The sequence below is a fragment of the Schistocerca serialis genome, chromosome 7 (assembly GCF_023864345.2).
Source record: "Schistocerca serialis cubense isolate TAMUIC-IGC-003099 chromosome 7, iqSchSeri2.2, whole genome shotgun sequence".
Lineage (NCBI taxonomy): Eukaryota > Metazoa > Arthropoda > Insecta > Orthoptera > Acrididae > Schistocerca > Schistocerca serialis.
Window position 1 is genome coordinate 297,137,402 of NC_064644.1, and position 12,384 is coordinate 297,149,785.

A 12,384-nucleotide genomic window follows, 5' to 3' on the forward strand; every position below is an offset into this window, starting at 1 on the left:
AGGAGCCTATTGCATCTCTGGTGCCCGTATTCCGTCTAAAGCCAAACTGCTCCTCGCCGAGATTCTCCTCTATTACTTTTTCAAGTCTTTTATTAATTATTCTTAACATCAATTTGGCTGCATGTGAAACGAGGCTGATTGTCCTGCACTCGCTGCATTTCTTGGTTCCTTGTTTTTTCGGTAATGGAATCATTACTGTTGTCAAAAAGTCCTCAGGCCATTCACCACTGTCATATATTTTATTACATAACCTCAATATTTCTCTTATTCCATTGTGGTTCAAGCATTTTAGTATTTCTCCCGGTATTGTATCTGTAACTACTGCTTTGCCATTTTTCATTGCAGCAATGGCAGACTTTACTTCTTCCATTATGATGGTCGGTCCTTTCTCTTCATCACTTACACTGTTGTGTGATTCAAGTTCCAGAGTTTCTGGTTTGCTATTTGTGTCATATAGCTCTTTTATATATTCTTCCCATCTCTGGAGGACATCATCACGATCTTTGTACACTACCTCTCCGTCTTTACTCAAAATTTCCATAGTAGCACTTCCTGCTCTGTTTTGTTCCCATATCATAGTCTTTACTCTGTTGTATAGTAAGTCGTATCTTCCCTTCCTGTCCAGTTCTTCAATTTCATCACATTCCTCTTTTAGCCATTTTTTCCTAGCCTGCTCTGTTTCTCTTCGCAGTTCGTTATTTAACCTTCGGTATATCTTTCTTGCATCTTCAGTGTTCTTGTTTTTCAATTTTCTTCTCTCCTCCTTCTTGGAAATCAATTCTTGTGTGACCCATGGTTTTTTTGACCTTTTCCCTTTTACATATCCTATATTTTGCTGCCCTGCTTTAATGATTCCTTCTTTCAGCATATTCGAGTACTCATTGGCATTATCAGGTGCTTCTTTGTCTCGTAATGTGTTTAGAAAGTCCCGTGATAGCATTTCTGTAATTTGTTCTTTGTTGGACCTTATCTTCTCTAGATCCCACTTCTTCACCATTGTCGCCTTTTTCAGTTTTTTCATTCTTATTTCTATTTCTGCCAAAGTTGTGGTCACTATTAATATCTGCACCTGGTAATGTGTGCACCTTCTCGATTCCATTTCTGTATCTTTCTTCTACCAGTATAAAATCGATTTGGTTTCTGTATTTATCCCCTGGTGATTTCCAAGTGTAGAGCCTCCTCTTATGGTTCTTGAACCATGTGTTTGCCGCTATCAGCTGCCTTTCCCTGCAGAAGTCAATTAACCATTCACTTCTGTCATTTCTCTCTCCAAGACCATGAATGCCTACTATGTTTCCCTCTTTCCCTTCTCCCACAATGGCGTTCCTGTCTCCCATTACTATTTTGCAGCATTTTTTTATTTTCGTCCATTATTCTCTACAATTTGGTCATCATGTTCTGAAGTTGGCATATACACCTGGACAATCAGTAAATCTTTGTGTGTTCCTTTCAGCCTTACACCAATAACCCGGTCATTTGCATAGTCTACATATTCCACACATTTAGCCAATTCCTTTGTCATAATCATTCCTACTCCATTAATTCCTTTTACTTCTCCTCCTGAGTAGTAGAATACATATTCATCTGACAGCAACTCTCCATGTCCATTCCATCTTACCTCAGCAACTCCTACGAGGTCCATATGATTCTTTTCCATCTCTCTTTAAAGGTTTTCTAGTTTTCCTGCTTGTAGCAGAGTTCTGACATTCCAGGTACCAATTCTGGTTTTGATTTTTTGCCTCCTTTCAAGTTGTCCCTCCCGTAGATCCGGATGGGGGACTATTTTACCTCCGGACACTGATTTAACATGAGAGGAAGCCATTTTTTGTGCATAAAATGGAGACTGCATTATGCAGGGAAGATAATCTGCGGTGGTATTCCGTTGCTTTCCGCAGTTCTGGAGGCCGCCCCTAACATGGGATACAGATGCCTTTTGCAACCACCCGCTCCGGGTCAGATGCTGCATGAGAAGTATAGGTTGGAAAACGAAAGACCCCTAGCCCTCGAAACCTAATAGCGTCAGGGTCGGAAAAGAAAAAGAGCTGGCCGAGGGTGGCCAGATAGGAAAGATAAAAGTGAGGAGCCTGGCATAAGTAAGTGGAAGCAATGCCAGGACTCAGCTCGGGGCCCCGTGGTCGCCAGCCACTTATCACTAGGTGTGACTCCCTGAGGAGTTTCTGAAGTATTGCACATACAAATATGATTGATGCACGAATAGAATGTTAAACTCCCAAAGTTTGAGTTTTGTACTGGAGATAGTAAACGCATTCCTCAATGTATCACCAAAAGGGGGGGGGGGGGGGGAAATCACAAGTAGTTAGGTAAGGTGACCTGGGAGGCCAAGCGAACAGAGCCACATCATCTTCACCACTACGATGAATCCACAGATAGGGGAGTTCATCTTTAGGTGGTTACAAGCATCCATGCTCCAATGAGGAAGTTCCTCATCTTGTTGGAAGATGCAAGTCTCGGAATCAGCTGTCAGTTGTGGGAACAACCACAACTGCAACATAGCAAGTAAGAGGTATCCATCACAGTCTTCTCACAGAAGACAAACAGCCCATACAGCTTTGTCTTTGACACTGCACAGGAAACATTAACCTTCTGCAAATCTCATTTGTGCATCACAATTCAATGATGACGTTCAGTGCCCCAAATTCTCCTGTAGTGGTGATTAATCTTTCACAATATACAGGGTGATTCAAAAAGAACACCACAACTTTAAAAATGTGCATTTAATGAAAGAAACATAATATAACTTTGTTATACATCATTACAAAGAGTATTTAAAAAGGTTTTTTTCACTCAAAAACAAGTTCAGAGATGTTCAATATGGCCCCCTCCAGACACTCGAGCAATATCAACCCGATACTCCAACTCGTTCCACACTCTCTGTAGCATATCAGGCGTAACAGTTTGGATAGCTGCTGTTATTTCTCGTTTCAAATCATCAATGGTGGGTGGGAGAGGTGGCCGAAACACCATATCCTTAACATATCCCCATAAGAAAAAATCGCAGGGGGTAAGATCAGGGCTTCTTGGAGGCCAGTGATGAAGTGCTCTGTCACGGGCTGCCTGGCGGCCGATCCATCGCCTCGGGTAGTTGACGTTCAGGTAGTTACGGACAGATAAGTGCCAATGTGGTGGCGCTCCATCCTGCTGAAATATGAATTGTTGTGCTTCTTGTTCGAGCTGAGGGAACAGCCAATTCTCTAACATCTCCAGATACTGTAGTCCAGTTACAGTAGCACCTTCGAAGAAAAAGGGACCAAAAACTTTATTGGCTGAAATGGCGAACAAATGTACAACTAAATGAAACTTTATAGCTCCCTTAATTCGCCGACAGATAGTGCTTAGCTCTGCCTTTTGTCGTTGCAGAGTTTTAAATTCCTAAAGTTGTGGTATTCTTTTTGAATCACCCTGTATAGAATGTTGCTTCATCGAATATCAGCTTGGAGGTGAAATGCTCATCCTTAAGTCCTTGCTGCATTGTGATTCAAAACTGAAAGCACCAGCCATAATCTTCAGATTTTAATTATTGTGTGAGCTGCATATGGTGTGGCCTGAAATGTGACCATCATCAGAAATATTTCACACAGTCTGCTGTGGTATTCCAAGTGCTTGGCTTGCATGGACCATTGATTTTTTTGGCTGCATATGAAACTTTTCCTTACTTTCTCCATGGATACATCTGGTACACTTGGTCGACCAGCACTTTTCATCTTACAGATACAACCAGCAACCATCAATTGTCATACCAATCCACTATGTTTTTGAAAGTGGTTGTTCTTTTCCATTTTTCGTTCTGAATGCACAATGCATACTTCACTGTTGCATGCTGCATATTCCAACACATGAAAACTATTTTCTTGCTTTGTCACAATGTTTTCAAGGCACTGTACTCTTAATTCTAACTGGTGGGTAAAATGCAAACTTTGAGAGTTTGCAGTACTGTTCAGGCATAAATCAGGTGTGTGCATGTAGCACGAGGGGTGTTCAATAAGTAATGAAACACTTTTTCTCAAATGATTTCAGATGAAGAAACACTGAATTTGTTGTCCAACATTGTGGAACATTACTGCTCTATCCCCTGTAGTATCATGAAGTTCTGCTACATGGTGGTGCTATAGGTAGCCTTCAAAATGGAGCCTGTAATGGAGGGAGACTTTACAGTGAATGAAAGCACAGTGAGGCATCTGTCATCATCACAACAAGGTTGTGCAAACCCATCTGATCTTCTGCATGCCAGCCAGCCACACACAACTATGATTCCTGCAGTGTTGTAATATACAAACACTCTCATACGAGGTGATCAACACATCACAATCTAACACCTCGCTTCTCGACTGAACATCTCCGTTGGTAGCGCAGACACATCATCGTCTTACTCAAAGGTGTGTGCCCAGAGCTTCCATCTGTCAGGCCTAATAAAGGAAGCACTCTATAGGAAGCAGTATGTGGACTATGGGGAGGCTGTTGATGCACAACACATTGGCCCTGACATCAACCAGTAGAGTGGTACCATGCTGGTGTAAAAGCCCTCGCAAATTGGTGGTGTAAGGCTGTTGCATTAAACAGAGATAATGTTGTTTAGTAGTCAAAAGAGTGGAGAATAATATAGGGTACTGGAATCCTGAATAGAACTAACCTGCTTCCAGGAAAAAAAGTGTTTATTACTTATTGTATACCCCTCTTATTTTGGAAAATACAGAGCTTTGAAAAGGAATGAATCATTTATAATATCCCTGTAAGATAAATTTACAATAGTGGTGAGTGCTTCCCTCAAAACCTGTAGGTGCTTCAAAGAGAAACAACCTTGCATAAACATGGACTCTCATGAATGACAACAACAGTAATGGTGGTTCAGCCGTAAAGTGTCCTACTATTGGTTGAAAGATCTAGAGTTTGACCCTCAAGTAATTCCTAGGATTTTTATGTGCTACTTTTCATTTATTCCATCTTTGGAAATGTTTTCTTCCATCTGAAAAATGCAGAACTGTGCAGTGGTTCACAATGCATGTTACACTGTAGGTACCCCTATAACTAGCAAGGTCACTCAGTTCTAAGGCTGGAGTAAAGCAACAGCATGCCACCTAAAATAGGACCAAGCCTAGTAAAGCACTGTCATATTCAGACCAACTTAACTTTAAAAAAAACGGTTGGAGTTAATAAAACAAATACAACAGGGAAGTAAGTATATGATATTTGAAATTCAAATTGCAGAAAAATTAGAGGAACACCACACCAAGTCCACACTAAACTTAGAGTCGAGGATTTTGAACAGTAGGAAATATGAACAGCTTATCATCAAAGCATATTCATGAGATGCAAGGTAGTTTTTTTTAATTTTGTGCAATCCAATTCACAGAAAATTAATACTATTCCGCAGCTGGATCCAGCAAGTACAGTGACAGAAAGCATACAGAAATCATGCTTTTCACACATCGCCATCAATATCTTGAGACAGATGGGTGCCGGACAATATGTATCATCAGAATCTAACTGCAATAAGTGAGCTATGGTAGGAGGCAATCAAGAAAAAATGGGAATGGTTTAATGAGTGTAACGGTTTCCTAGCCAGCGAAAAAGAGGAAACTGCCCACTGTTTAAAGTCTTAAGATAATATTCTGCAGTAGTTTTAACACTAATGTGTACAATTACAATAATCTACAGCACATGATATTGAAAAAACTGTGGTAACTTTAACTGTGCAACTGTTAAAAGAGCTCATAGGTTGTATACCTGGTCCAACAGTATCATCATCTGTGAACACACTCTCTCCATCCGTGTTAGGACTGTGGGGTGGTGTTCCCAAGCCAGTGCCACTGCTCTGTTGCAAGTCTAAGTTTGGCGGATGTAGCTTTCGTGGTAAGTCATAAAATTCTCCAGTTACTACTTCTGGGGGTGGTGCCTCTTCATACACTTGCCGCTTGCGTGCTGCAGGTACAGGTGCTTTCTGAAGGACTATAGTAGGTTTAACAGATGATGGTTCTGGTTCCTTTCCCTTCACCTGTTAAACATCAATGAATTACACATAAACACACTGTGTAAAAAAATGGACTGGAGCAATTTAAACATTCATATAAATCAGTACTTCTTGTCAAGTTGAATCACTTATTTCATCAGTAGTTGTGAGGGAAGTATTTAGAGAAGACTACAGTAAAAATTTTAATACAATTACACCATTTTAATACAATTACACCATCACTAACATCAGTTTTTCTGTAATTCCCCCTCACACCTTAAAATTTCAGTCTTAGAGCAGCAGATAAGAAAAAACTCCAACGACAAAAACAGTGGAGACTATACCCACATAATGCGCCATTACGCATAATCACAACTGGTGAAGATGAGTGCCAGGAAGAAATATGTAACAGAATGTAAATTAAACAATGAATTATCGGGAAGAACTACATGAGGAGTATTAATAGTGCTGGTAGGATGTTTAGCAGCAGCAATAGCAGTTGTTTTGCTGTTGTCTGTTGAGTCAGTCTTAACAACATTAGCACTATTAGTGACTGAAATTACAAAATAACGCCCCAAACCTAAAAAAGATCAAATATTTCACACAAAAGAATCACTGGTGGATGAATTAAAATCTCAAAAACTACTGTCAAAGACCTGAGATGCTGTAGCACAATCTGAAATCTGGCACACTAAATAGTTCAACATCCATTCATCAGAACAAAATCAATACTTCTAAAATCCAACATTTCACTTACTCTGGTAATGGTAGATTTAGTTAACTTGCTAAAAGGATAAATAAAATTGAATCTTCATGTACAATACTAAATAAACAGAGAAAAAGTAACATAGAAGAAACATAGGTGCCAATAATTGTAAATGAGCTCAGCATGTAATGGAAATGGCATCATCATAAAAGATCACGTAAGCAGTTAGGAATTCTGATGTGTCAAGAACAGAGAAACATCCAGCTAGCACAACAAAAAGGATGTGTGTGAAGAAATTAGATGAAAGACATCAATATAAATGTACCTATTTGAGTGGCATCTGTTCTGTTGGGCATGTCCAACATAACAGACACCACTTTTGATGACACTGTTGGTGCATACATTTACATGAAATAGAGGAAGGGGAAAGAAAGGGAAGGGATGAATGGGAATTCGTTACTTCCAGTTGTGCACGGAACTGTGGTAATACAATGGCAAAAGTTGAAAATCTGTCACACTGGACACAAACTCAGATTTACTGCTTCTCATGAGCAGTTGCCTTAATCACTGCAGCCATCTGAATCCTGGCCTAACACAAATTTTCAACTTTTGCCATTACATTACCATAATGCCCTGCATTGCTGGAAGTCACTAATTCCCACCCATCCCTTCTCTTTCTTTCCCCATCCTCTATTTCATGTAAACATCAATGCAAGTTACACTCTATTTGTGTTTATCTACACAAGCCATAAAGAGCAATCACAAGAGCAACAACAACAAAGACTTTTTGAGAGCATTGAGAGGGTGATAATGCTCAACCACCGAACGCAGAACAATAGTTACAATAACCCCCACTCATTCACTGTCATATTTTGGAATAAGACTCAGTGACAGCAGCCTGATTAAAATTACATACTACTAGACTCTTCACATCTCAGAGATTAGTTCCTTCAACCAGAACTCTCAATACCATGGACAAACTGTCTGCTGCTACCAATGCGCCACAGCAAAGCAGTTTCATTTTCCAAGTAGTGTTGCATATACACATACTCTTATCAGGCACTGTCGGCATTCCAGTTAACTGCTGCCAGCAACTGTGGACTGTTGGAGTTGTCAGGGCCTGCTCCCTGTTGTCTGAGCCCAAACTAATGTGCAGTTCACAGATGATGTGGCAATAATGCAGTGTCATGGTTAGGTTAGTGTTGTTTAACGTCCCGTCGACAACAAGGTCATTAGAGACGGAGCGCAAGCTCGGTTTAGGGAAGGAAATCGGCCGTGCCCTTTCAAAGGAACCATCCCGGCATTTTCCTGAAACGATTTAGGGAAATCACAGAAAACCTAAATCAGGATGGCTGGAGACGGGATTGAACCGTCGTCCTCCCGAATGCGAGACCAGTGTGCTAACCACTGCGCCACCTCGTTCGGTGCAGTGTCATGTAACAAACATCTGATGACAAGTATTTTTAATCAGATTTTAGTACATATTACATTTATAAAGAAATATCTTCGTGGAGAAGTGTGTTACAGAATTTTTTCAGCACAACTGGTTAATAGTGTGCTATTGGGTGTTCTGCCAAATAACTGTTCCCATTTTATGCACAATATTTCAATGACCAAACCAGCTAACTTCTTCAAGTGCTGCAAGTTTTGCTGTTATGTGTACTTGTAGAATGGTTGGAGTCCACCGGTCATTGAAGTGATGTGGATAAAATGGAAACAGGTCAGCAAACACTTGGAAGCACACTATTATCCTCATGTAGATTTTTATGCGTAGATTCACATTTTACACAGCATGTGTCAAACATTCCATTAACGGTAGTCACAACATTGTAAATACTGTCATCAAACAATATCAACAACAACAACAACAGCAAAGGACTCCTAAATTCTCATTAAATTCTCCAACAATGCCTTATCAATGAAGCAATTCATGTAGTTCCAGGAAAATCTAACAAGCCAGTGTGTACACCTGCATCAACATGCAAAATTACGTAACCTGTAAATAATATTTAATTAAACAAGTACTTACATCAACATGACAAGAAGGCAATTCACTTAAGATGCCAACTTTTAATCAATCTCAAAACACAGTCTGTGATCATTTTTGCATTATATAAGCATTAGGGATACTTACACTTCGAGCTTGGTGGACAGCTGTACCATACTCTGTGTTGACAAGTCCATAATGGGCACGGGTCATGAATATATGAGTATCACGCTGCAGCAGCTCGTCCAGATTATCCTCTGGCCCTGTAAGTGGATGCCCTGATATGCATTCACTAATAGCTATGTATGGACCCGAGACAGTGCTAACTGGTGATACTGGTGGCGAGTCCGTTGCACTCGTACTTGTATTTGTAGCACTGATATTTGTGGCACTGCCCCTCATCTCTGGCACACATTCAACAGCAGCAGCACCATCGGCAGCTACAAGCAACATAGGGAGCTGTACTGCATCTGCTGCTTCCTCCACATCTACAAACAGAGAAATCCTCTATTACTATTAAAACAATCATTTTACCCAGTACAAAATCAATTCACAAATAAAAAATTTAATAGGAAGATGTTTATTTGAGAACCACTTTTATTTAAGATCTTTGCTAAAAATACAGTAATTCACTCCATAGTTTCCTGCAATCTGATAAGTCTCACTGCAGCTAATGAATTGTTTGTTGACTTTCACTTTTGTTATTCTCCAATTTTTAAATTTTCCCATACAAATACAGTTGCGAGCTTCAAGAAATGTCAAAAAGTAGTTGTTAGCTATTGATATGTCTCACAATGTTATATAAATGTATAGTACAAAATACAGATATGATATGGTAACACTATTCCATGTATAAATGGTTACTTAAGTAATGGAAGAACTTGTTTCACCGTTTCAGTGAGGGAAATAATTATAAAACACAAGGTCACCAGACAAAGTTAATAATCACCTCCTTAAATGAGCACACTGGTCACTTTGGTGTGCTGTATTTTGGTATCATGTGGCCATGCGACCCTCCATTGCTTACACTAGTTGTGGCAGTGAAATAGTGTGGATCTGCCACTTGGGCATATCAAATCGGCGCATTAAGATGGGTTGGAATGGAGATGCAAGAATGGCATAAAGAAAAAGGAACCATCATGTTTAGACATGCTCATGACCACATGAAGAATAATGATGCCCATTTTGTTGGTATATCAGCGGAGATTGTCCAAGTTGTCTGCAACAAATGGTGTGCTACTTGCATCCATTTAACATGGTATAAGAACAGTGATGGTAAGGAGGTTCTCACCCACAGGAACTGGAGAAGTGTGTCACACCTTGTTGATGACAATCAGTTTTCCAAGAGGAATTTCTCTAGTTATCGGGGAATGCAGGTCCATCTCAAACAGTTTTTTGTGCAAACATTGTAAAGGGAATTTGCTGATACTGATCAGTAATGCCTCATGTCTTCAACAGCCCAACAACACAAATTGGACGATAGCTCACTCAAAGTGTGCAGTGTGGCCCAAGAGTAGCAGTTTTGTCTCTTGTCCAACGAAACATGGCATCAAGTGCACAAATGGCTCCATACGGTGTTTGGCAGGTATAGTTCACATCGGAGGTGATTCTGTGATGTTTCAGATGTGTTGTATGGCTTGGGTCTTACTCATTCAGGCTACGACAAGCATTAACAGGATGCTAATTGAACCAGCTGACTAGTGTTTCTTCTACGTCCTCATGGCAAGTAGGCTATACTGCAGACACTCCTGTCTTCTGAGTTGAAAACAGCCATGATCATGGGACTGCACACACAAGCTGTTGGTGTGATGGATACTCAGCAGCCTAGAGCACCTAGACTGGCCTGCTACATCACCTGATCTTAACCCCAGACTATTTGGAACATTGAGTGGAACATAGCAATCAACTTCCCCACAATTTGGCGGCTCTGCAAGATCTAATCTTCAATGAGTGGCTTCTGCTCCATGTGACATACTTGAAGGAACTTTTGGACAGTCTAACTCAGCAAACTGAGGCCAATATCAATGGTAGAGTTTGTCCTACACAGTATTGGGGTGATTTTCCTCAGGAGGGGGGGAATGCTTATTTTAAGGGGAACATCAATGATTTATTCATTGCCAATTCCCCTTACTCCAGTGGCTGACTTGTATTTTGCTGTCTGTAAAATATTAATTCTAATTTTAATTTATGGACAATAATATAGGATGGAATATGATTATCAGAAAAGATGACTATTTGTGACAAGTTCTCTTCTTCACACACTCACTCTCTTCACCATATATAATTCAGGATTTACATTTTATGATTCTTCATGGAGGCCACAAACCTTTGCTTTCATGATGAGAGCTTCTCTTCTTTACAGGTGAGTCTGCTCTTCTATCGAGGAGCATCAACAAAGTGCTTCCTCATTCATTTCTCCTTTACAATAAACCTCAGTCAAAAACTTGTAAAGAACTTTGAGATGGCATTCCCAAGTTTAACTATGCACAGTTATACTTACATTTCTTACACATTTAATACAAATTTGGACTACAACAACAATTAAATATTCAAAGTAATTACTACGTACTATTTTTTCCAATTCTAAACTTGACTACGATGAGATTTAGACCAAAGAAAATGAGGCTGAAAATTTGCCATTATGCACTTTTTATTAAAAAGTTTCTCTATACTACATGTCATTAAAATTTTATTGCAAGTAATAGATGAAAGTAATGTGTAATTGATCACTTTCATTTAAGTAAGATTGTGAGTGTGCACAGTTTTGTCCACTTGCACTTCTGGTGTAAAAAACAAAATCCTTTCAACAACATATCAAAATAAACAGCAGGTGTGTGCATTTGTGCGTCTGTGTGATTGTGCGTTGTTGTACTTTTACTAGACAAAGAGCAACAGCTCAAAAGCTAATGTAAAGACATGTTTTTGTGTGTCACACATCAGTCAGTTATAAGTGAGTAGTTGCCTTTCCTTTATCTAACATATCGAAACATAAAAGTGTATGGGAATGTTACACATTGGTATCATATAAATAATGTCTTGAGCTGCAATCTCTAAAACTCAGTTCTTCACATTTAAGTATGTACGTACCAACATCATCATCTTGGTATGCCTTAAGTCCACAAACTTGGCATACGCATTCAACCCATTTGTTCATGTCCTCTTCCGAGTCAGCTGCAAGGTAATACGTTCTCTTCGGAGTTTGGACATCAAACATGTAATGGTACTTCACCTTCCGGTTTTCAAATGATAAACCTGCATCAACCTGTTTGACAAACAGTTCACAACAATATTTCAATGCACTTGTTCCAAATATTCTCAAAAGTACGACAGAAATTAACTACCATATTCATCATTCTTATTTAATTGTTTGTTGCAGTATTATTCAAAAGGCATAATAGTTATGTACCCACTGATGTTTCTCTGTATGAATGATAGGTGACAATTTGCTGGTTAAATTGAGGTCACTATTTCCTGAATCACACCAAGAAGAATACTCACAACATTGTACAGTTCAGTCTTTAATGTACAGAAAAAATTAAGTATAAAGTAGCAAACACACTTCATACACAAGTTGTTGTTAGGCTGGTCAAAGTTTACTGAAAGAAAAACAGATTGGCAGTTCATGGAGAACAATTGTAATGAAAAGTGAAAAATTAATTACTAAAACTTCCAGGCAATGTACAGAAATCATGACAACACAGAAGACTAAGAGCACTATATTTCCAA

General features: G+C 39.4%; 1 protein-coding gene across 4 annotated transcripts in view; it reads right to left on the reverse strand.

Moving 5' to 3' along the window:
* Positions 1-12,384, reverse strand: part of LOC126412460 (protein daughter of sevenless) — a 251,031-nt gene that overhangs the window by 28,771 nt on the left and 209,876 nt on the right. For all 4 annotated transcript variants that reach the window (XM_050082071.1, XM_050082069.1, XM_050082070.1 and 1 more), the window contains 3 exons: positions 11,746-11,920; positions 8,806-9,146; positions 5,743-6,010 (listed from right to left, as the gene is read on the reverse strand). In XM_050082071.1, coding sequence (XP_049938028.1) covers positions 5,743-6,010; positions 8,806-9,146; positions 11,746-11,920 — 784 coding nt within the window. The remainder of the gene's footprint in view (positions 1-5,742; positions 6,011-8,805; positions 9,147-11,745; positions 11,921-12,384) is intronic.